Source organism: Dermochelys coriacea, chromosome 7, assembly GCF_009764565.3.
Source record: "Dermochelys coriacea isolate rDerCor1 chromosome 7, rDerCor1.pri.v4, whole genome shotgun sequence".
NCBI lineage: Eukaryota > Metazoa > Chordata > Testudines > Dermochelyidae > Dermochelys > Dermochelys coriacea.
The window spans coordinates 32,052,661-32,076,463 of NC_050074.1; the positions used below are offsets into that span (position 1 = coordinate 32,052,661).

The following is a 23,803-nucleotide window of genomic DNA, read 5'->3' on the forward strand; positions in this document are numbered from 1 at the left end:
CCTCCTACAGCTAGGAAGCCTGACTCCTCCTCTCCTTCCCTCCCCACTAGACCACCACTCACCCCTCCTGGAGGTAGGACTAGAGCCCTGGGGGTTCGGACTCTCAGGCCCTGGCTGTAACCAGACAATATTGTTGCATCACAGAGAACAGAGGCAGCAGAATGGCTGGGGGTGGGTAGGAAAGCCTATACGCTGAATTTCTCTTCACTACAGATGCTGTGTAACAAATGATGGGTGATCAGGCCCCATGTGAGGAGTTTAATGAGGTTACTGAAGTATGCACTGTTACAGAAAATTGCAGACCTATAACTTTGCTCATCAAATATTTAACAGAGCCTGCAAATTCCAGAGCCCCAGCCAATGCACTGGCTTGCCCAGGAGCCTTTTGGACCTGGTGTTGCATTAATATCTAATCCCAGCTGAGGAAGAAAAGGGAAGCATTTGGCAGAGCCGTGCAGGTGCAGCTTAAGCGAGATGGGGTAGCATATTAGCTAGGAGGCACAGGAGTCCAGTGAGTCAAAAAAGCCACCATAAGTCTAAGCTAAGAGGCGGAATTGCAACATAAGGAAAAACCAATTTGACTCTTATTACACCATCATTTACCAGCTGGGCATGTGTCACTGGTGTCCTTGCCAGGCCAGGAGGCATTGCTACAGCAGCCAACAGGGACCAGTTCAAGCCATCCCACCCCCTTCAGAATTCTGAGGACAATAGTCAACACCCCACATGATGTCATTCATTCAAACATCTTGCAGTTTTAAGGGACCCATAACATCTCCATTTCTCAAAAGGCATCCTCTGTGATAACCCAGAACCCCTAGTATAAAGATGGTCCTTACGTTTCAGAGGAGGCCTAGCCAGCAGCATCACAGAGGGAGAGAAATCATGCCTTTTTAAAGTACATATATTTGAGCCAAAATCTCAATGGCAGTTGATAACCTTTGACCCTCATCCAGAGTCTGACATGGCCAGGTTCTGACAGAGTAAAAGCACAATGCCTATTCCAGTAGCAATATACTTTGGCATTCCTTGAAGGAAAAGAGTCATGCCTCAGCCATTCCAGAGTGGGTTTGATTTATCACATGAATTTACTGCTGGCGAAAAGGGCCAGATTGACATCCCAAGACAGTGAGGCCTCTTTGCATCCACAGCACCAGGAACAGCTGGGCAAATTTCTCCCCGCACTGTGGGCAAGAAGGAAGATTTTCAAAAGCAACTAGCAATTTTGGATACCCTGTTTGAGACATCTCTGAGGGGCCTGATTTTCAGCACGTGCGTGGGCCCAGCCTCTGAAAAAACAACTAGTCTGACAAGGGAACTTGATAAGTTTATGATCAGGCTAACATGACAGGGCTGCCTGAGATAGCAGGGACTGGACTCAATGAACCTTCTTAGTGTAATGTTCTGAAAATCAGGTCCCTTTAATAAGGGCACTCAGGTTGGGCAACACAAGATTACCAGTCACATTTGAAAACCATGGCCAAAGTGAAAGGGGAAGCTCAGACTCCATGGCCCATTCAATCCATGGCCTCTCAGGCAACAGGAGAGCCAATCTGTGCTAACTGTGGTGTCGGTTTAATTTGATTTTTTTCTTGGTGCTCTGGATTGAGACCCCACTCCAGAGAGTTTTAAAACTAACATTCCAGGAGAACAAAGTCAGGAGGAAATAAAAAAAGCAGACAGAGAGAATGGACTACCTCGGTCGGGAGGTTTCAAGGTATGCTTTTGTTTGTAACTATCTGAAATACAGAAAGAGAATAATGAGAAAAAAGGTGAAAACACCATAGGTCACACACATGGCAAGCAACAGAGAGCAGAGTGATTTTAAAAGGAGAAAATAGGAAAAAATACTGCTTAGTTTTCTTAAAAAACTGGTGACAATTCTACCAGGACTGTAGGAAGGAGAGAGAGAAGTAACTGCAAAAACTCAGGATTTTGTACATTCTTTTGCCAATTTAAAGTTCAGAACTGCAGGAATAGCTGCTCCCTTGGGTTGCTTAAGCTTTTCCAGTGGCATTCCCACTGACAGCAAGGAAGGAAACAACAGCATAGAACTCTGCAAGGGGCAGCATGGGACGAGTTCTTGGGGGACGTAGTGGCTGCTACCAAATCAGAAACGGAGTAACACACAACAGGGACGTCATAGAAATCCCATTTACTTGCCCTAGACACGCGCTTGATGCATTCATTCCCGGCAGGGCTAGTATGCCTTTCTGTTGCCAATAAAATTACTGAAATTGAATCCCATTAGTGCTAAAATTAGCTCTCCCACACCACAAATGTGGCATGAAAACCGTGTTTCGTGGCCAGAGCATGGACCAAAAGGTCTTTAGGACAACAATCAGGAGAGCAGCGACTATATCTCCAGTAGGACAGAATTGATCCCTGCCCTCCAGCTGAACTACGAGGTCTGAGAAGAGGGAGAGGACAAAGTAATTGGATTCCACAAACCCTGCAGCAAACAGATAGCTGAGTCATGTATTGAATAGCATAGGGAAGGGTGGGTAGGGCTTTTCCAGGCCCATAAAACAGATTGAACCTAGAAATCAAAGACAGGAATCCTGGTTAGTGGGAATGAGACCTCCGTGTTGATTCTCCCCACTACCCATACCCACACAATCAAGAGGCAATTCTCACCATTAGATTCAGAGACCCTGGCTGGATATTAATATGGAGTTCTGATAGCTCCTTGCAGCCGAACAAAAAAGTAACAAGTTGGCACTGCTGCCAGAATTGCTGCTCACACCTGTGGTGCAGGCTAAAGTGTTGCGAGAACGCAAGCGGAGTGTCCAGCCATTTCATGCAGTCCAGACATCTGCAATGGCCTCCTTGCTTAGTGAAGATTCTGCTGGAGTGGGAGAACCTGCCCCAAATGGCAGATATTGCATGTGTCCTTCCAGGAAAAAAACAAACAAAAACAAACTGTGGATTCTCCGCACCCAGCAGAAATGACATATCTGGATTAGGGCCCCGGCTCCAGTAAAAACAAAGAAAGGGGGAACTTACAAGTCCTCTAGATATTCTCAGATTCACCTTCATTTTGAATGACTATCACACCCCTGCAAAAATCCCATCCTGCCCCCAATGGAAACAGGAACACTACTCCCTTCACTGCTCACTCCAAAAGCAAATACATTGGAGACAGGTTGGTCCCAGAGTATAGACTACAGGGAGACAAGCGCTTTTCATACTCACTGTCGCAGGCATAAGGTTTATCTCGGTCTTCTAATATGGCTGCATCCAGCTTCTTCCGAGCACCACTGACGCCTTTACCCTGGGGACCAGAACACATATCAATAAAGTGCCAACGCCAAGACATTTGCTTCTAGAATTTAGTAATTCTTATGCCACCAAACTATCTGACAGTCCATAAGGGACTAGTCAAAGGGGCTCCTGCATGCCTGTAGTTAAGCTAACAAAATAACCAATCTGCTTGAATAAAGTCAATCAAATAGCGCCCCTTAGTGGTCTTTGCCTGAGATAATTTATAGATTTTAAGGCCAGAATGGATCATTAGATCATCTAATTTGAGCTGTGTAACTCAGGCTGAAGAATTCTGGCCAATTACACAAGTTACGGGGCTCAATCCATGGGTTTCACTAAAGCTTCTTCCAAAAAGGTATCCAGTCTGGATTTGCAGACACCAAGAGATGGAGAATCCCCCACTTCCCCCTGAGAGTTTGTTCAACAGCTAACCACTCTCACTGTGAAAAACGTGTGCCTTATTTCTAATATGAATTTGTCTGGCTTTAACATCTAGCCATTGGTTCTTGTTCTACCTTTCTCCACTAGGTTAAAGACCCCTTTAGTAAACTGGGATTTTCTCCCTGTAAAGGACATATACACCCTAATCAATTCACTTTTCAAATCTTCTTTTTGATAGGCTACACAGACCTTTTAGGGAACGTCTACACCCAGTCTTCCTACCTTCCTAAGAGTATGTCCCAGAGCCAGAGCTCCAGCCCAAGCCTGAACGCCTACACTGGAATTTTACAGCCCACCACCTGAGCCCCACAAGTCTGAGTCACCTGTCTTGGGCCAGCCACAGGTGTTTAATTGTAGCCTAGACATACCCTAAGTCTCTCCATGCATGTTTTCCAGCTATCAGGTCATTTTTGTGGCTCTTTTCTACACCCTCTCCAATTTTTCAACATCCTTTTTAAAATGTAGACACTAGAACTGGACACAGTATTCCAGTATCGGTCTCACAAATGCCATACATAGAGGTAATATCACCTCCCTCCTACTCACTACTCCCCCATTTATACATCCAAGTAGATCACATGCCAGGCAAGAACTGGCCTTGGAGACCAACACAAAGTGGGTCACAGATTAAAACAATCAGATTTTCTCAGGAAATTCAAAGAACCGCATTAAAGTGAACTAAGACGTGGTTATTTATCCAGTTGATCCAGCCCAACTACCAGAGTCTGACTATCCCTTGAGAAATTTTCCCATTTTCTGAACATGAGACAGAGACTGTGATAATATAATAATGACTATTCTCTAATCTCATGCTTCAGGGCTTCAGCCCTGCATGGGTTAGGAAGGAATTTTTTTTCCCCCTCTGATACATAATTATCTATTTTGGTTTTCTTCCATCTTTCTCTGAGATCAGCCACTGGAGGACACCCATTGGGGTGGACTGGCACTCTGAGATGGTTCAGAGGATCCTGTGTCTTTCACACCTGGCTGATGCGTCTTCCCCAAATGTTCAGGGTCTAACTGATCACCAGATTTGGAGTTGGGAAGGCATATTCCCCCAGGATAGACTGGAAGGAACTTCAGGAGGTTTTCATCTTCCTCTGCAGCATGGGGTATGAATCATCTACCAGGATCATCTGGACATGTTTCACCTAATTAATTCCCTACCGTTAAGCATTGGTGGTACCTCCCTCTCTCCTGGAACACACAACAGTTTAGTTTCCTGAGGACTCAAATGCTTTGGTTTAACTGAAGTCAATGTGGCCACTGCAGGAGTGACTGGTTGGCTGAAATTTAATAGCCTGTGCTATATAGGAGATCAGACTAGATGATCTAATGGTTGCTTCTGGCCATAAAGTCTATGGAACTGAAAAAGAAATGAACCAGCAGTAGTAATCACCCAGAACATCTAACCCACAGGTGAGTTCTAATTAAATTCTTTCCAGGCAACATTGCAACAGCATTTGAGCAATTGCTTCAGCGCTCTCCTGACTGATCTACTGTGAGACTGAAGTATGTATGTCCCACCTTCATCAGTGCAACTCCAATGGACATTTCAGCTGCTGCATCATCTAGACCAGGGTTCTCAAACTGGGGGTCGGGACCCCCCAGGTGGTCACAAGCTGTCAGCCTCCACCCCAAACCCTGCTTTGCCTCCAGCATTTATAATGGTGTTAAATATATTTTAAAAAAAAAGTGTTTTTAATTTATAAGGGGGTCACACTCAGAGGCTTGCTATGTGAAAGGGGTCACCAGTACAAAAGTGTGAGAACCACTGATCTAGACCCTATCTGATGACATGATGGCAAAAATGCACATGATGCTGTCTAATCCAGGCTCTTGGCATTGCTAGCACCAGTGGTAGTGAAACAGTGGGAGGTTTGGGAAGGGCTAGGCAACCAGGCTAGGGTTTTCAAAGCAGAGCCAGGTACCCAAATCCCACTGAAATTCAGCTGAGTTCCCCTAGGCTTCTTTGGAAATCCCAGCCCTATTTCTTAACACTGTGGCAACGTGTTCTGTAACTGTGTTGGGTGTGGATATACGTAGTATCGGAAATGGTTTACAACATGATTACAAACGTTAATGGTGACAGGCCTTTACAGCGAGCATTGGTATATCAGACTTCAGGAGAAGTTCATAGGGCAGACTCAGCACAGTCACTAGGCTGGGCCCAACAAGACAGAACCAGGACAACCCACAACACCATAACTCATCTAGCTGGCATTACCTTGGCTTTGCCCTTGCCTCGTCGCTTTGGTGTATCCTCTTCATAGTCTTCATCATCCAGATCATCCAGGAAGTCATCGGGTTCAAGGATCCGCTGTAGAGGGGAGAGGGTTTATTGTAGGGGGGAAAAAAAACTTGGCATGGTTTGGGAAAGAAAGAAATGGAGAATGGACAGTGATGTTAGAATTTGGCTGAGGGATGTCCACCAGAAGCTACAAACACACACAGAGGAGTAAGTGGCATATATGAAGGGGTGGGAATTTTCAGGTACATTTTACTCCCAACCACAGCAAAGAGAAGGCTGGTCTTGTGGTTACAGAAACAGGCTGTGATTCAGGAGACCTGGCCCTCAGCTCCTGGATCCACTATGGACCTTGGGTGAGTCTCTCAGTCCCCAATTCTGCATGAAACTTTTAATGTGTGGCTAACTAAGTACCGAGTAGTGATTTATTTTTTTTTAAAAGTGCAGGAATTTAATCCAGGGGCACATAAAACATCATAGCCAAGAAGCTTATTGCAGAACAGACTCAGTGATGAGAGAACTGCAGTGCCAAGGAACACTGCTCATCCCAAACAGGGAGCTACTGGAAAAGGTCCTACAAAAAGGCCCTGCTAAGGGAGTAAAAGAGAAAAATTAATTACTATGGAGCAGATTCTCTATTCTCATCATTAGAGGAAGACACACAAAAGTGATTGCCTTCTCCTTTAATGCATGCTTGGATGGAGGAAGTAGGGATGATACAATGTGTAGCAGATTTTGCTATCCCCAAAGTACTTAATGCTAGCAAACATAGTACAAGTAATGGTGGCTAATTATGGATTACTGTGACCACTGCCCATCATGATCTCATTGTTTGCTTGTGCTCCCTAGTCCATTTGTTGTGTCCACCTGTTTTCTCTGGTTTTACACTCAGACGTTAAGTTCATTGGGGCAGGGGACATTTCTTTGTTCTATGTTTGTACAGGGCCCAGGCACAATGGGCTCCTAGGCACTATTTACATAACAAATTAAATGAGACTACTCACGGTCTTAAAGTTAGGCACTGGTTAGATTGGGGCCTTAATCTCTTGGTGCCTCAGTTTCCTACCAGTAAAATGGGGATAATACTTTCTCACTTTCAACCGAATACTTTGCCTGTCTTGTCTATATAGAACTTTTCAAATAGAGATTGTCCCATTACCTAACACAATATGTGCACAACACCTGGGAGAACAGGGCCCTGATGAGGCCTCCAGATGCTGCTGTGATACAAGGGGAAAAAAAAAAAAAAAAAAAAGAAATCAGTCCCATGCAAAGGATATATAACAGACACCATAGTAAAGAGTGCTGTATAAACGCCTAGAAAGAAAAACATTGTTTACACTTAAGTTCCCGTGATAATACATTTCTCTAGCACCTTTTGTCCCTATATGGTGCACGGAGGGGGATTGCTTCACATAACACTAAGTTGCGGCTGTCTCTGCGATGGAACACAGATTCTGATTGTGGAGAACTGGGAAACTTCTGATTTATTTTTATCAAAGAATCTATGACTCAATTTCCCCTCTCACATTATATAATTGCCTACTACGTTTGAAGGGGTTAAACTTTTCTATTGAAACAAGACAAGCAGTACAGTGACTCTGGTGAAGTCACTTAGCATAAATGAACTATCAGAAACTAGTAACATTAAGGGATAATTACTGCAACTCTCTAAAGATCCCCATAGCATGGGGGAAACTGCAGAGACTGGTTTTGACAGGTTCCTGAGAACCAGCAGACAGAGAACTGAGAAATGTACAGAATGGACGGACAGCATGCTTTTTTTTGGGGGGGGGGGGGAGGAAAGGGGTGTCACTCTTACTGATTATAGTTTCACATCAGCTCTTGGACCCAAGAGGAACAAACCCTGACAAAAGGTTTGAGGGACCTTGAAACCTACCAGGGTCTCCATTTGGAAGATGAATACCACCTGGAAAAACAGCATGGGTGCAAGATATTTATGGTTTTCAAGATATGTTTTCTCTGTAGTGTTTTTGGTTCTGAATAAATACCTTCCTTTATGAAGGATGGCTGGTCAAACTCTGTCATTGTTCCTGGGAATGAGCAGGACAGCAAGAGCTGAACTAAACTCCAACTTGCTATGGTGATCACAGTGAGTTTCAGGAGGAAATTGTAGCTTAAATCTCCAGAAAGAAGGGAGAGGAATGCAGGTTCCTGTTCCATGAGAGGTAATGGGTCAAGACCTGAATGGAGATGCCCTAAGCCAGACCACAAAGGAGTCAGAAGTGCAGTTGCCTTGGTTTACTGTGACATTGGTTTCACACTAGCCTACCAATTTCATCTGGAGTTACTCCTAATTTACACTAACCAACCCAAACAGTTTAGGACAAGAGTAAGAATGCATCTGCCTGAAAGTGCATTGGGAATCCAGGAGGGAGAATTGGAATTTAGCCAAAGACCTCAACTCTTATGGAAAGAGCCACGGGATATTTTGTGACCAGAAAATATTTTGGAATTTAAGGTCCTACACACAATGAACTGTATACAACTCAATTTATCTGCCCGAGAAGGATAAAGAACAGAGCCAACCCTCCTGGGATTTTAACATGTACTTCAAGCAATCTTCCTCTAAGGCTGGTTAACATAGAGCACTGGAATCAGGAGATCTGTGGTCTTATTCCACTGACCTACTGTGTGACTTTGGCTAAGCCCCATCCCCTCTTGATGCCTCTGTTTAAGCTCTTCAGTGCAAGAACTGTCTTTCTCTGTATATTTGTTCAGTGCATCGCAGTGGGGCCAAGCTTTTAGTTGGCCTACAGCAACCGAAATAATAACTAGTAGTAACCATTATAATTTGCCCTGGTAACCGAGACCCAGGAAACTGGAACATTTATGGCAATGCATTGCATCGTTACGGAACCAAGTTATTGCTAACCTGATATTCAAAGCACTAAACCATCCCCTCTCTCACGGGATCACAAAGGAATGACCAAGACAATTATGCAAAAGAAAATACCCAGGCAGAGGTGGAAGCAGTTTTACACATGTAAATCTGAAAAATTTTCAGCTGGAAAATTCCCACCCGCAACCCTCCTTCCACAAAAATTAGTCTGATGATGGGGTAAAGGATAAGAACAATATGCATGCTGAAGACATTTTCTTCATTCAGCTCCAATCCTTACTAGGCTTGTAGGGCCCTGGTATGTGAGGCATTCCTGGAGGTCGGCCAATGCATTTAATATAGATTCAGCAGTTCAATAGGAGATGACGAAGAGCAGAGCCCCCTGTGGCTTTGAGGGCCTCATTTACATTTTACAGCAAATTTCACCCTCCTTATGGGAAAAAAGTTCCTAGAAGCCAAAAGTTAATTTTCAGTAAGGGTGGGGAAGGGGAGAAATCTTTAACAAAAGATAATATTTGATGTTTTACAGAGGGAGACTCTAGGATTCCCAGGATATTAACTTTCCACGACAGCAGAATTAAACAGCATTGCAGTGATTGCACAAGCTAAAAAGAGGAGCCGTACACATGCTGCTACAGCTCACAAGCAACCCTGGACTCTGGTCAGAGCCACCTAATGGATAGAGCACTGGACAAGGACTTAGGGTTCTATTCTCAGCTCTGCCCCGACCTGCTGGGTGATCTTGGGCAAGTCCCTTCAACTCTGTGCCCCAATTTCCTTAACTATAAAATGGGGATAATGGTACTTACCTCCTCTGTAAAATACTACTGATGAAACATGCTATAGAAGAACTAGATATTACTTTTGTTATTTTTAACATGTTATACAGTGAGTGGGAGCATGGGCTAGTACACAGGGCTTAGTAGCCTCATCTCCTGAAGAGGTGAGGGATGATGCAGAGATTAGGAAGAAAGGAACTTTGGTGTAATGTAATTCAAAGCATGTCCCCAGCTCATACACCCCAGCATCATACCACAGCTGTGGTATCGATCAACCCAGACTACATTGGAAGGTTTGAACCCAATACTCCCTTTTCGCAGAGGCAAACAGAAGGACCAACCCCAAGGTTCTTGTAGGCTAGCCATATTGCGCTGTGAACGAATGCACATCAGATCGGGCAATACCTGAATAGTAGAGCTCTAAAGCAGAGAAACACTATATTTGATACAACGAGGGACACATCAGTGAGCACAAAGTGCTACAATGGGTAGTGAGGGCAAATCAGTAGAGGGCCCTCCTTCAAGTCAGTGCTGACCCCAGTGCCTCAGTAAGATACCAGGGCAGTGCTGTGTGAAAGGAACGGTGTGGGCAACTCAGCAGAGGGCATTCCTCCACTTTAGTGCTACTGACCCCAAGCCCTCCAGAATACTAGAAGGAGGCACAGAGCTACCATTTTTCAGGTGACAAAGAAAATAAAATTCCTATTGCTTATGGGGCATTACAGATCCCATGGAACTTTTACAACAATAAGGGTGACATCCTGGCTAAATCCCAACTAGGGTAATTCCATTCTGTCTCCCTTAATCCCCTTGCTGTTTCATTTGGATACAGTGCTCTTTGCTCCTGCTCTAAACTTTTGTAAACAGCCACTGCATTCCATAACAGAGATGTCTGCATGTGAGGGGTGGATGAAAAGTACCCCATTTTGTGATCTACTGATGGCAGGTGCTTGCAATGAGGCACACAAATCCCACATTGCCAGAAAAAGGTTAATGAGCTGCTGCCAGCTCAGTCAGCCCCCTCTGCTATATCTGCAACAGGTGTCAGGCTCAGAGGGAGGGGTTAAAAGGGAAAAGCCCAGCTCTGTTGTGAGCTGGATAGGATGGATGGAGAAAAGACCTCCAAGCTCTCACTCTGTAAGAGAAGTCTGGCTGGGGCGAGGAACTGACTAGAGATGGCTGCCTGCCAGAACCTCCCTGAAGAAAGATAATCTTGACACAGGACTACAGTTTTGATTTGCTGCCTGTCTTGCCTCTGGGTACTGAGTAAGACTAGTGCAAATAATGCCCCGCCTGAAGGGGGCGATTGTTAAATAAAGCCCTTTTGTCTTCTGCACCCGACTGAGGGCGCTGCAGTGAGTTGTCATGAGCCCAGGAGTGAATATGGTGCTTTGCAAGAGCTAGATACTATTATAACATAGCCACCCCTTACCTATACTTACATGGGTATAGTGAGGGCTTGTTCTCATAAAGGGCTTCCTTAAACTTGGATCAAGGCAAAGTATTATCTGCTGAAGAATTCACACAAGATGCACCAGCTCCAAGTCAAAAAACTCACTTCAAAAGAAACAAACAAGTCTGGCTGCACAAGTATCTACAAATATAAAACCGAGTACACATGGCTCCCCATAAAGTAAGGCTGCAAGGATGAAACAACTTAAGCACCAAGTGAACATCCTCATGCTACCACAAAGATGGGATTAATTACTGTTGCACCACAGCCACGTTAGTCAGGATTGCGGCAATCAGTTGCAGATTGAATTTGTGCCCATAGGTGTGAAGTAAAGTAGTGACCACAGTCACAGGGATTCTGCTTGAGACAACACACACAAAATAACAAAAATCACCAACCTGGGCTCCAAAAGTAATAAAAGGGAGAACAGGGGCAGAATGGAAAGTGGTTTCCAATTTCTTCATCCTGGGCAACGCATCACTAAAAGCTCTAATTACTTTTTAACATGCTCTTTATCAGTTATAAAAAATGGTAACATCATGAAGTAGACAGCAGCCCTGTTTGCAGTGTCTCCTTTAATTTTTTATATCCATGTGCAGAATGAATTGTTATGTGCACCAATATGGAGGTGTTGTGTGACATCTTCATACTGGTACACAAAAAAATTCATGTGGTGGGGCCAGGGATGAGGGTTCGGGTTATGGAAGGGGGCTCAGAGCTGGGGCAGAGGATTGGAGTGCATGCTCTGGGGTGGGGCCCGGGATGAGTGGTTTTGGGTGCAGGCTGCCCAGGGGCTACGGTGGGGAGAGAGTACTCCCCCAGCCCTCTCCCCGCTGGGACCGCCTCTCCCCACTGCAGCCCTGAGCCTCTGCACAGGGCTTAATAGGCAGCCACGCAGCTTAAAGGGAATTTAAACTGTCAGATGGATTATTTGTATCCAACAAGGAAGAGCAGAGCTGCTGTTTACCTAAGTGTGAAGCTCTTTGGGGCAAACCGATACTATGATGATGAAGGCCCTGTAAATACATACACACCCAAATTTGTAATGTAAAAAAATAATCACTTTCAGGGTTCTTTTTCCATCATAACACAGGGAAAAACAAAAAACCAAACCACATGAGCACAGTCCTTATTCTCCTTTTGCAGATCTCTTAAAATTACAGCTCCACTCTTGCTGCAGATTACACAAATACCCTGATTGGAAACAATGGAAATTTTTGAAACAGGTATATTTTTAGAGGGTACTTTGTTATTTCCTTGCTTGTTCCCATTTCCTGGGAACATTTATTTCTCTGCAGACATCCCAAAGCAAAGCAAAAATCACTGCAGGGTTCCCTGTACTGAAACTTTGTGTTTAGGAGGCAAAAGGCAGTGGGGCCAGGGGGAAGTCAGACCGGTCCAGGATATTGATCATGATCATGTGCTTAATTGAAGTCAGCTCCTTCCTTACCCCACTTTTCTTTTCAGTTGCTAGGGGCTGAGAACCTGCAAGCTAAAACTTTGGGCCAATGCAAAATAACACAGATGAATTATTACCACCACGACCTCGTGCTTCTGTAGTGCTTATCAGCAGATCCCAAGGCTGCCCAGCAGGCCAGTTTCAGAGTCAGGAACAGAACCCAGTCCTCCCGAACCCCAGATCGGTGCTCTACTCACTTGTCCACAATGCTCTTATAATACTTCCCTCCTCCACCGGTAGTCAGGGAAACAGCAGCAATAGATTCATAGTAATAATAGTAGCTAGCTCTAATATAGCAGAGTCAGTGGCAGAGCCAGGAACAGAACCCAGGTCTCCCAAATCCCCGTCTAGTGCGCTACCCATGCATCCTCTCTATTAAGCCAAAATGAGGCCTGGATAAAATGAAACAGTTTTTCTTTTTCTACCACCAGACAACAAATCCAATAGTTCACTGCACTCCTGGCTTCCTGCTCCGCCACTGCTACCTCCTGCTCCCCACACCCAATGGCAGGCTCCCACCAGGGGTTCAAAATTTTGAGCGCTCAGTGGCTCCCTCCATAGATCCAGGCCTTCATCCCCCGCCAAAAGACAGACAGACAGACAGACATACACCCTAACCAAAAAACAGCAGTCAGAGGGGCCTAACAAGAGAGAAGAGAGAGAGAAAAAGTGTGCTGTGTTTGTCTTTAACAGTGAGACATTTGTGTTTTACCATGAAGCTCCCTCTTGCAACATAGGGGAGAATGCCCCCTCTCTGCCGTACCTTCCGCGCACGGCTGTTGGTGACAGGGAACTCGCTGAGGCTGTCATCATCATTGCGTGGGTCTGGCAGGCTGCGTTTCTCCAGGGGGTCAGTCCTTAGGAGAGCCTCCAGACTGCTGCCATCCTGGGAGATCAGCCCCTCTTTCTTTAAGGTCTGATCAGTGTCTGTAGAAAGGGGAAAGAAAACTATAGCCAAAAGCTAAAAAAAAAAGCAGAAGTCAAGTGGGTTCTCCATGCTACTAGGTCACAGCTATACCACCAAATCAACTAATTGTGTGCAAGGGAGAAAACACATCCAAGGCATTAGCACAATTTGGAGATGTAATTAGGACTTGTCTACACAGTGGGACAGAGTTATAATGTCACGTATCAGGAATGTTGCAACTGAGTCCTGCAACACACTTGATTCCATAGCACAGATGGGACCTTGAACTGCACTGGAACTCTGAAAATATCATTACAGTTCTTCTAGTCCAGTATCACTATCTACCTGCCATGCCGAGAACCACTTACTCTAGTATCTCCACCATCCAACTGCACTGGATCAGAACAATGGGTCAATCTAGCCTACTACCCTTCCACTCCCTGTAATGCTGAATCAAACCAATGGACCCATCTAGCCTGATACACCACCCCCTATCCCACAATGCTACATAAGACCAATGAGCGCATCTAAACTAGTATCCTTTCTCCAATACTGGCCATCAACAGGTGTTCCTAAGGAAGATGTACAGGTTTCAGAGTAGCAGCCATGTTAGTCTGTATCCGCAAAAAGAAAAAGAAGTACTTATGGCACCTTAGAGACTAAAATTTATTTGAGCATAAGCTTTCGTGAGCTACAGCTCACTTCATCAGATGCATTCAGTACATTCCACTGAATGCATCCGATAAAGTGAGCTGTAGCTCACGAAAGCTTATGCTCAAATTTGTTAGTCTCTAAGGTGCCACAAGTACTCCTTTTCTTTTGAAGGAAGATGTACTCCTTCCAAAATACACAATTATGCAACAACATTTATTAGGGAGGGGTATTTTCCCCAAGACCAGATGCTTAGTATCTTGCATCCCGAAGGACAGTGGATCTCTCCTATGTTTATCCTACCTTGATGCTTCCCACACGGGCCTAGAGAGCCACGGGGTAAAAAACTGGGGAAAGCTGCAGAACACTGATCTACTCCAATTCCCCACTGAAAAGGTGTCCATGTGAGATAAAGCAACAGGCAGCTTCTTCAAACATTCATTCCCTCCCTGCTCCTGCATGGTCCCCAATCAGCTGCCCACAGAAGCAGCTCAGGTGAGTAGAGCGAGCAGTTGACTGCTCAAGTTCTCGCTACGCTGAGCTCAGCCACAAATGCCACAACTCATACAATACCAACAATGGATGATTTCTATCCCAGCTGGTGTAACTGTGGCATTTATGGAGCTCACTAGTGCCAAGAGGTTATTTCTGACCATGGTTTATGCACAGTATGGACTTGACACGGGTGAGGCTGCATCGTCAACCTGAGAGAGGAACATATGAACCCAGAACTGGAAGGGACCTCCTGGGTCACCGAGACCACTCCCCCAATATCACAGGCAATAACCTCAGGCGAAATAGCTCATGAGAAGAGCCTAATAACTGCATTGCGAACAGAGATCAGAGGGAGGGGAAGGGTCACCTGGTTTGATGGACGGGAAGGAAAGCCTCGGATCCTCCGGAGGGTGAGCACGGCGTTTTTTCCGCCAACGGCGAGCTGGGTAGGAGTAGAGCTGACCAGAGGCTAAACCTTTAAAACACAAAAGAAAGCCTGAAATCTGATATTCTCTGAACAAATTGATGCCACAAAGTGATGAGTACAGGCACTACCTTTGAAAATCAATGGGGACTGTGGGTAACCCCAGCACCCCTCAGGATAAGACCCTTAGTATTACAGTAGCACCAAGAAACCCCAACCAAGATCAAGGCCCCATTGTGTTTGGCACAATCATATAGCAAGAGAGTTCCTACCACCACAGATTTCAGAGTAGCAACCGTGTTAGTCTGTATCTGCAAAAAGAAAAGGAGTACTTGTGGCATCTTAGAGACTAACACATTTATTTGAGCATAAGCTTTCGTGAGCTACAGCTCACTTCATCGGATGCATTCAGTGGAAAATACAGAGGGGAGATGTATATACACAGAGAACATGAAACAATGGGCGTTACCATACACACTGTAACGAGAGTGATCAGGTAAGGTGAGCTATTACCAGCAGGAGAGCAGGGGGGGAGGGGGAGCGGACGATTCGTAGTGATAATCAAGGTGGGCCATTTACAAGAATGTGTGAGGAACAGTGGGGGGGGAATAAACATAGGGAAATAGTTTTAGTTTTACTTTGTGTAATGATCCATCCACTCCCAGTCTCTATTCAAGCCTAAGTTAATTGTATCCAATTTCCAAATTAATTCCAATTCAGCAGTCTCTCCTTAGAGTCTGTTTTTGAAGTTTTTTTGTTGCAGAATTGCCACTTTTAGGTCTGTAATCGAGTGACCAAAGAGACTGAAGTGTTCTCCAACTGGTTTTTGAATGTTACAATTCTTGACGTCTGATGTGTGTCCACTTACTCTTTTACGTAGAGACTGTCCAGGTTGGCCAACGTACATGGCAGAGGGGCATTGCTGGCACATGATGGCATATATCACATTGGTAGATGTGTAGTGAACGAGCCTCTGATAGTGTGGCTGATGTGATTAGGCCCTATGATGGTGTCCCCTGAATAGATATGTGGACAGAGGTGGCAATGGGCTTTGTTGCAAGGATAGGTTCCTGGGTTAGTGGTTCTGTTGTGTGGTGTGTAGCTGCTGGTGAGTATGTGCTTCAGGTAGGGGGTCTGTCTGTAAGCAAGGACTGGCCTGCGTCCCAAGATCTGTGAGAGTGATGGGTCGTCCTTCAGGATAGGTTGCAGATCCTTGATAATGCATTGAAGAGGTTTTAGTTGGGGGCTGAAGGTGATGGCTAGTGGCGTTCTGTTATTTTCTTTGTTGGGCCTGTCCTGTAGTAGGTAACTTCTGGGTCCTCTTCTGGCTCTGTCAATCTGTTTCTTCACTTCAGCAGGTGGGCATTGTAGTTGTAAGAACGCTTGATATAGATCTTGTAGGTGTTTGTCTCTGTCTGAGGGGTTGGAGCAAATGCGGTTGTATTGTAGAGCTTGGCTGCAGATAATGGATCATGTGATGTGGTCTGGATGAAAGCTGGAGGCATGTAGGTAGGCATAGCGGTCAGTAGGTTTCCGGTATAGGGTGGTGTTTATGTGACCATTGCTTATTAGCACCGTAGTGTCCAGGAAGTGGATCTCTTGCATGAACTGGTCCAGGCTGAGGTTGATGGTGGGATGGAAATTGTTGAAATCATGGTGGAATTCCTCAAGGGCTTCTTTTCCCTGGGTCCAGATGATGAAGATGTCATCAATGTAGCGCAAGTAGAGTAGGGGCATTAGGGGACGAGAGGGGAGGAAGTGTCGTTCTAAGTCAGCCGTAAAAATGTTGGCATACTGTGGGGCCATGCGGGTACTCATCGCAGTGCCGCTGATTTTAAGGTACACATTGTCCCAAAATGTGAAATAGTTGTGGGTGAGGACAAGGTCACAAAGTTCAGCCACCAGGTTTACCGTGACATTATTGGGGATACTGTTCCTGACGGCTTGAAGTCCATCTTTCTGTGGAATGTTGGTGTAGAGGCTTCTACATCCATAGTGGCTAGGAAGGTGTTTTCAGGAAGATCACCGATGGATTGTAGTTTCCTCAGGAAGTCAGTGGTGTCTCGAAGATAGCTGGGAGTGCTGGTAGCGTAGGGCCTGAGGAGAGAGTCCACATAGCCAGACAATCCTGCTGTCAGGGTGCCAATGCCTGAGATGATGGGGCGTCCAGGATTTCCAGGTTTATGGATCTTGGGTAGCAGATAGAATACCCTTGGTCAGGGTTCCAGGGGTGTGTCTGTGCAGATTTGTTCTTGTGCTTTTTCAGGGAGTTTCTTGAGCAAATGGTGTAGTTTCTTTTGGTAACCCTCAGTGGGATCAGAGGGTAATGGCTTGTAGAAAGCGGTGTTGGAGAGCTGCCTAGCAGCCTCTTGTTCATATTCCGACCTTTTCATGATGATGACAGCACCTCCTTTGTCAGCCTTTTTGATTATGATGTCAGAGTTGTTTCTGAGGCTGTGGATGGCATTGTGTTCTGTACAGCTGAGGTTATGGGGCAAATGATGCTGCTTTTCCACAATTTCAACCCGTGCACATTGGTGGAAGCACTCTATGTAGAAGTCCGGTCTGTTGTTTCGACCTTCAGGAGGAGTCCACCCAGAATCCTTCTTTCTGCAGTCTTGGTAGGAAGGTCTCTGTGGGTTAGTATGTTGTTCAGAGGTGTGTTGGAAATACAGAGCCAGAAGAGTACCCAAAAGTTACCTACTACAGGACAGGCCCAACAAAGAAAATAACAGAACGCCATTAGCCATCACCTTCAGCCCCCAACTAAAACCTCTTCAATGCATCATCAAGGATCTACAACCTATCCTGAAGGATGACCCAACACTCTCACAGATCTTGGGAGACAGGCCCTCAACCTGAAGCAAATACTCACCAGCAACCACACACCACACAACAGAACCACTAACCCAGGAACCTATCCTTGCAACAAAGCCTGTTGCCAACTGTGTCCATATATCTATTCAGGGGACACCATCGAAGGGCCTAATCACATCAGCCATACTATCAGAGGCTCGTTCACCTACACATCTACCAATGTGATATATGCCATCATGTGCCAGCAATGCCCCTCTGCCCTGTACATTGGCCAAACTGGACAGTCTCTATATAAAAGAATAAATGGACACAAATCAGATGTCAAGAATTATAATATTCAAAAACCAGTCAGAGAACACTTCAATCTCTTTGGTCACTTGATTACAGACCTAAAAATGGCAATTCTTCAACAAAAAAAACTTCAAAAACAGACTCCAAGGAGAGACTGCTGAATTGGAATTAATTTGCAAACTGGATACAATTAACTTAGGCTTGAATAAAGACTAGGAGTGGATGGGTCATTACACAAAGTAAAACCATTTCCCCATGTTTATTCCTCCTCTCCCCCCTGTTCCTCGCACATTCTTGTCAACTGCTGGAAATGGCCTATCTTAATTATCACTACAAAAGGTTCCTCCCCCCTTGCTGGTAATAGCTCACTTTACCTGATCACTCTCATTACAGTGTATATGGCAACACCCATTGTTTCATGTTCTCTGTGTATATAAATCTCCTCACTGTATTTTCCACTGAATGCATCTGATGAAGTGAGCTGTAGCTCACGAAAGCTTATGCTCAAATACATGTGTTCGTCTCTAAGGTGCCACAAGTACCTTTTTTTTTTTTGGTAAAAACACCACTACAGAGTTTACAATCTAAACAGATACAGGGTGGAATGGGGAAACCGAGGTACAGAGAGGCAAAGTGACTTGGCTCATGGTCACCCAGTAGGTCACTGGCAAAGCCAGGAATAGACCTCATGTTTCCTGACTCCCATTCTAGTGCCCTATTCTCTGGATCACACTGCCTCTCTGTAAAATGGGATAAGTGTTGGGAGCAAAAGTTAGCTGCCAAGAGCCAGCATTCCATTCCCCATTGTAGGAGAGGTTCAGTCAATGCATAATGACATACAGAGTATGGTAAGATGAACTCCTGAATGAAAGGGCTGAGGGGAAGCTTCTACCAGCAGCTACATGTTTGCAACCAAATTTCTGTTTCTTAAAGCCATGGTCAAGGGAACCTTCAAAGCTGCAATCCCACACATTCCTCCCACACACATCGAAAAAGACTGTGAGATGCCTACAAAAAAACTGCTGTCTAGCATTGCTTAGCAGAAATCTTAGCTGGCCTATCTCTGTTCACATTATTACCGGAATTGCAATAGCATCTAGGAGCCCCAGTCATGGACCAGCATCCCACGGTGCTAGGTGCTGTACAGGGTAGAACAAAACACCACTTCCTGCCCCAAAAAGCTTCCAATCCAACTATTATTTTTTCACCCCATTTGGACGGTTTTGTCTTGCGATACTGAGACTGTATGCTCTCTGGAGCAGGAGCTATCATTGCAGTTTGTCCACGCAGGGACTAGCACAGTGCGGCTCCAATTCTTGATTGTGATCCACAGGTAGCATCATCATATAAACGCCATCACACACATTTCTTTTTTGCAGGTTAGGGGATGTCAGGGCTTTCTCTGCATTTCTTAATACAGAGTTAGGTTTTAAGACCAAATGTTCTAACATAATATTTCTCATGACTTAAACGAAGTTTGTATTGTCAAAAAGAGCTATATAAAATAACACATTTTACAAAGGAGGTCAGTATCACTATTCCCATTTTAGAGATGGGAACAGAAGGCACATGACTTACCCAAGATCACCCAACAAGCCAGTGGCTGAGCCAGGAACAGAACCCAGGTCTCCCGAGTTCCAATCCAATGTTCTAGCCACTAAGTCACACTGATCCCACATGTATTGATCAGATCGTAAGTTACAGTTCTGATACCAGGACACCGAGAACCTGAATATTTTCTCAAGTTCATAGCAGGTTAGTACCAGAGTCAGGCACAGAAACCAGCAGCCCCAATTTTCAGTTGCCATGGTTTATTAAGTCACACTCTTTACTCAGAGACAGGAAGGGAACCCAGATATCCTAATTCCCACTCACCTTGCTATAATAACTAGACCCAACTGGCTTCCAGAGTTGTGACTAGAATCCAGGAGTCCTGACTACCAGTTTCCCGGCTCTAACCACTACACTCCATGGAATACAAAAGGTCGTTGAACTTATTTATGCAAGACAATAAACAGGTAGGTCTTCAGCGCTGTGCATGATGGAAGATAGGTGCAAAAGCAGCTGAGGAAAGATAAGTGAACTGTAAAAGAAATGTACTCCTGTTAATGTTGGAAAAGCTCTTTGCCTAAAAGTAACCAAAACCAAAGAGCCTCCCCACTCCTTCCTCACCTAAACACTTATAAAGTGCAGCAAGCGTTATGCCCATGTACCACAGGGTGAATTGGCCCTTTAAGGGATTTCATCTTAGCCCCCACCTGTGACTTTTCAGATAGGACACCATCTTAGGACCTAACCATCATCAGCCACACCATCAGGGGCTCGTTCACCTGCACATCTACCAATGCGATATATACCATCATGTGCCAGCAATGCCCCTCTGCCATGTACATTGGCCAAACCGGACAGTCTCTATGCAAAAGAATAAATGGACACAAATCAGACCTCAAGAATTACAATATTCAAAAACCAGTAGGAGAACACTTCAATCTCCCTGGACACTCAACAACAGACTTAAAAGTGGCAATTCTTCAACCAAAAAACTTCAAAAACAGACTCCAAAGAGAAACTGCAGACCTGGAATTAATTTGCAAACTGGACACCATCAAATTAGGCCTGACTAAAGACTGGGAGTGGATGGGTGACTACAAAAACTAATTTCCCCTCTGCTGATACTCACACCTTCTTGTCAACTGTTTGAAATGGGCCACCTTGATTACACTGGCCTCATTAGCACTACAAAAGTGATTTTTCCTCCCTTGATATTCACCCCTTCTTGTCAACTGTTGAGAATTGTCCACTTCCACCTTAACTGAATTGGCTTGTTAGCACTGACCCCCAACTTGGTAAGGCAACTCCCATCTTTTCATGTGCTGTGTATTTATACCTCTTACTGTATTTTCCACTCCATGCATCTGATGAAGTGGGTTTTACCCCATGAAAGCTTATGTCCAAATAAATTTGTTAGTCTCTAAGGTGTCACAAGGACTCCTCATTGTTTTTGCTGATGCAAACTAACATGGCTACCACTCTGAAAAAAAGAAACAAGCAGTTCTCTTAATGAGGAGAACTGAAAGAGACCATGGGTCAGGGAAAGGACCTGGAAGGCATGTTTGCCACACAAGGTAGGGGAAAGACTTGGCTAGAGATACCTGGTGTGCAGGCAGCAGCAGATGCCCTAGGAGGGGCCAGGCCTATCTTGACTGATGTTGAAATCTGTTTGAAAAATTAATGTATCCCTGGGTAAAGGAAGTTAAATACTGAGACATTGGGGAAAGCTTCACTGACACACTTGCTGGTGAGCTGGCCTGCTAGTTTACATGAGAGTGGGTAAGCTGAGGCAGAGCGGAAGTCTGGTGCTGGCTTTGGGGATACGCTATTGTACCATAACAGCTGAAAAGGCCCTACCTGGGCCTCTGTGACGCTTCTCCATCCATATGTAGCAGTTGCTCTGTGCCACTCCGGTCTGTGAGTCTAGGAAAGGCAGCCGGACGCTCCTCTCAGCGCACAGCCTGGCGTTGTAGTTGTGGCACTGCTCCATTGCGTCTTTGTAATATTGCTCTCCAAGGCTGTGGGTTGAGGAAACAGACACCGTGTATTAGTTATTAGGATTCCCTTACTAGCTGCTGTTGCTGCTTGCCTTTCCTGGCACTTTCTACACACCTGTTTTTAAAACTCTCCTGACGCTCTGGCAGGATTGGATGTACCAACATAAATATTGGAGCAAGACCTTTGTAAAAGATCTGTAGCCAATTCTGAAGACAACAGAACGGCTGGAGCCAAGCACTAGGGACCACTGACAAACAAACCATTGTGATACATTTTGCTCTTGGGGATTTATATCCCTAGTGCAGGACTTCCCAGGAAACTCTATTTAGAAACACCTACCTCGGGACTTTGCACCCTCAGATATTCCATCACCACCATGTAGACATGCCCAATCAGACTTTTATTAGAATTAACATTAGGGAGCAGACCAAAGACCCATACAGATCAGATCCCTACAAGAACCCAGCTTCCTAAGAGGTATCTGGAATTACTCCAAGTGTGATACACAACAATCCTTCCAAAGTAAGGATTTCAGACTGTTCTCCGAAAGCTTTTGGCATATTTTTCTCGAGCTGGTTACACTGAATAATTTTCTGCAGGAACCACAGAGGATTCCCAGTAATTTGTATCAGAGCAATTTGTAATGATCTTTTTATTTTATTTAATATTGTTATTAGTTGTCAAGTTGCATAGCATTCTAAATCCCACTAGTGTGGATTTAAGGCTGGTAACTTTCACCAGCATATTTAAATCCCAGGATGGTGGCCAGAGTCAACTGTTGGCTCCAACCCTCTCCTTTCCTGCCCACTCTCTTTGTCTCAGCTTCACTCCACACCTGCCCTGTTTCCCTCAGTCCCTTCTCCCTTCATTTTTCATTTAGATGACCTCCCCAAAATCAAATTCACCTAACAAAAATTGTGGAACATGCTGTTTGCTGACATCCCTTCCCCGCCTGTCTGATCTACTTAGATTGTAAGCTCTTCAGGTCAGGAACTGTCTGCTACTCTATTGCCTGTGGGTGCAGTTCCCCTGGGGACTGTACACTACCTCCTTAGACACCTTTGAGGAGCAGCAGGCACCTTTTGGGGTTCTCTGCTTGGTGTGCCCCTCTGGTTCCCTGATTTTTAACCTTTGACCTCACTTCCATTCTTGTTGTCTCCTTCGCAGTCCCATGCACTCACCTGTGGCCTCGGCCTAGTGATTCCTCCCCCTTAGATGGGGGAGGGGGGAGAGGGGATTTTAATCTTGGGCAGGTCTAGACTCATTTGTCCCAAAACCCACAAATAGTATTCTGTGTTTGTGCAGTGCCTAGCACAACAGGGCTCCATTCTTGGTTGGTCCTTAGACACTACCATAATAAACATGATTAATTAAGAGGCCCACCCCCCCAGATGAGGGACATGCTGCAGAGCCCAGCACTTACTTGATTACAGGGTACAAAGTATGTAAGGCAGATCACAGGGTCAAAACGAGGGGTCTAGAGGGATGCTGAGCAGAGAACACCAGACCAGCCTATTTGAAGCCGCAGGAACTGTGAACAGAACCCACCAAGAACAAAAGACCCATCCTCTAGACAAGGGAAGTACCATGGGACCTAAAAATTGACTGAATACAGGGGACAAGTGAAAAAACAGGAATGGAGATAAAGGTCAAAAGGTACATAATGAGGGAACCAGATAGGGGACAGAGCAGAGAACACGAGACCAGGTTGACACCCCTTGAATCTGAAGCCCTGTTCACCAGGAGTATGAGCAATGGAAGCCAATCACCGCTGCTCAACTCTGGGGATGGAGATAAGTCTCCATGGCTCTTTTAATCCTTGGCATTTCTGCCAAGAGTACTAGCAAGGGAGCCAATCAATGACATCTGTCCTGCTGAGAACTGGCTAGGGAATCTACAGAATTTTTTTAAGGCATTGCTAACCTTGGCTGGAGTCAAATGGCAGAGTTGAAAGGCTCTATTACCCAACTGCCAACTCCCTGAGCAACCAATCTTTTACCCTAAATATCATTTCATGAAATATCACAGAATGATGCACTATGTACAGAGGTCTTAAAACAGATGGGTTCCAAGCTACAATTCTCCATAAATAATTCACTGTTTCATACGAGACCATTACCTTGATTTATATTTGGGTTTTCAATTAAATTTTGTACCAAATT

General features: G+C 45.0%; 1 protein-coding gene across 9 annotated transcripts in view; it reads right to left on the minus strand.

The window, feature by feature from the left end:
• The window catches only part of DPF2 (double PHD fingers 2), a 44,290-nt gene that overhangs the window by 12,799 nt on the left and 7,688 nt on the right, over positions 1-23,803 (minus strand). For 2 of the 9 annotated variants that reach the window (XM_043519756.1, XM_043519755.1), the window contains exons 2-7: positions 21,501-21,661; positions 14,928-15,035; positions 13,220-13,434; positions 5,933-6,025; positions 3,196-3,274; positions 1,698-1,739 (exon numbers count right to left, since the gene is read on the minus strand). In XM_043519756.1, the coding sequence (XP_043375691.1) occupies positions 1,698-1,739; positions 3,196-3,274; positions 5,933-6,025; positions 13,220-13,434; positions 14,928-15,035; positions 21,501-21,661 (698 nt within the window). Of the gene's footprint in view, positions 1-1,697; positions 1,740-3,195; positions 3,275-5,932; positions 6,026-13,219; positions 13,435-14,927; positions 15,036-21,500; positions 21,662-23,064; positions 23,247-23,803 lie in introns of all 9 variants that reach the window. The other 7 variants (XM_038410584.2, XM_038410582.2, XM_038410585.2 and 4 more) reach the window with 4 other exon arrangements.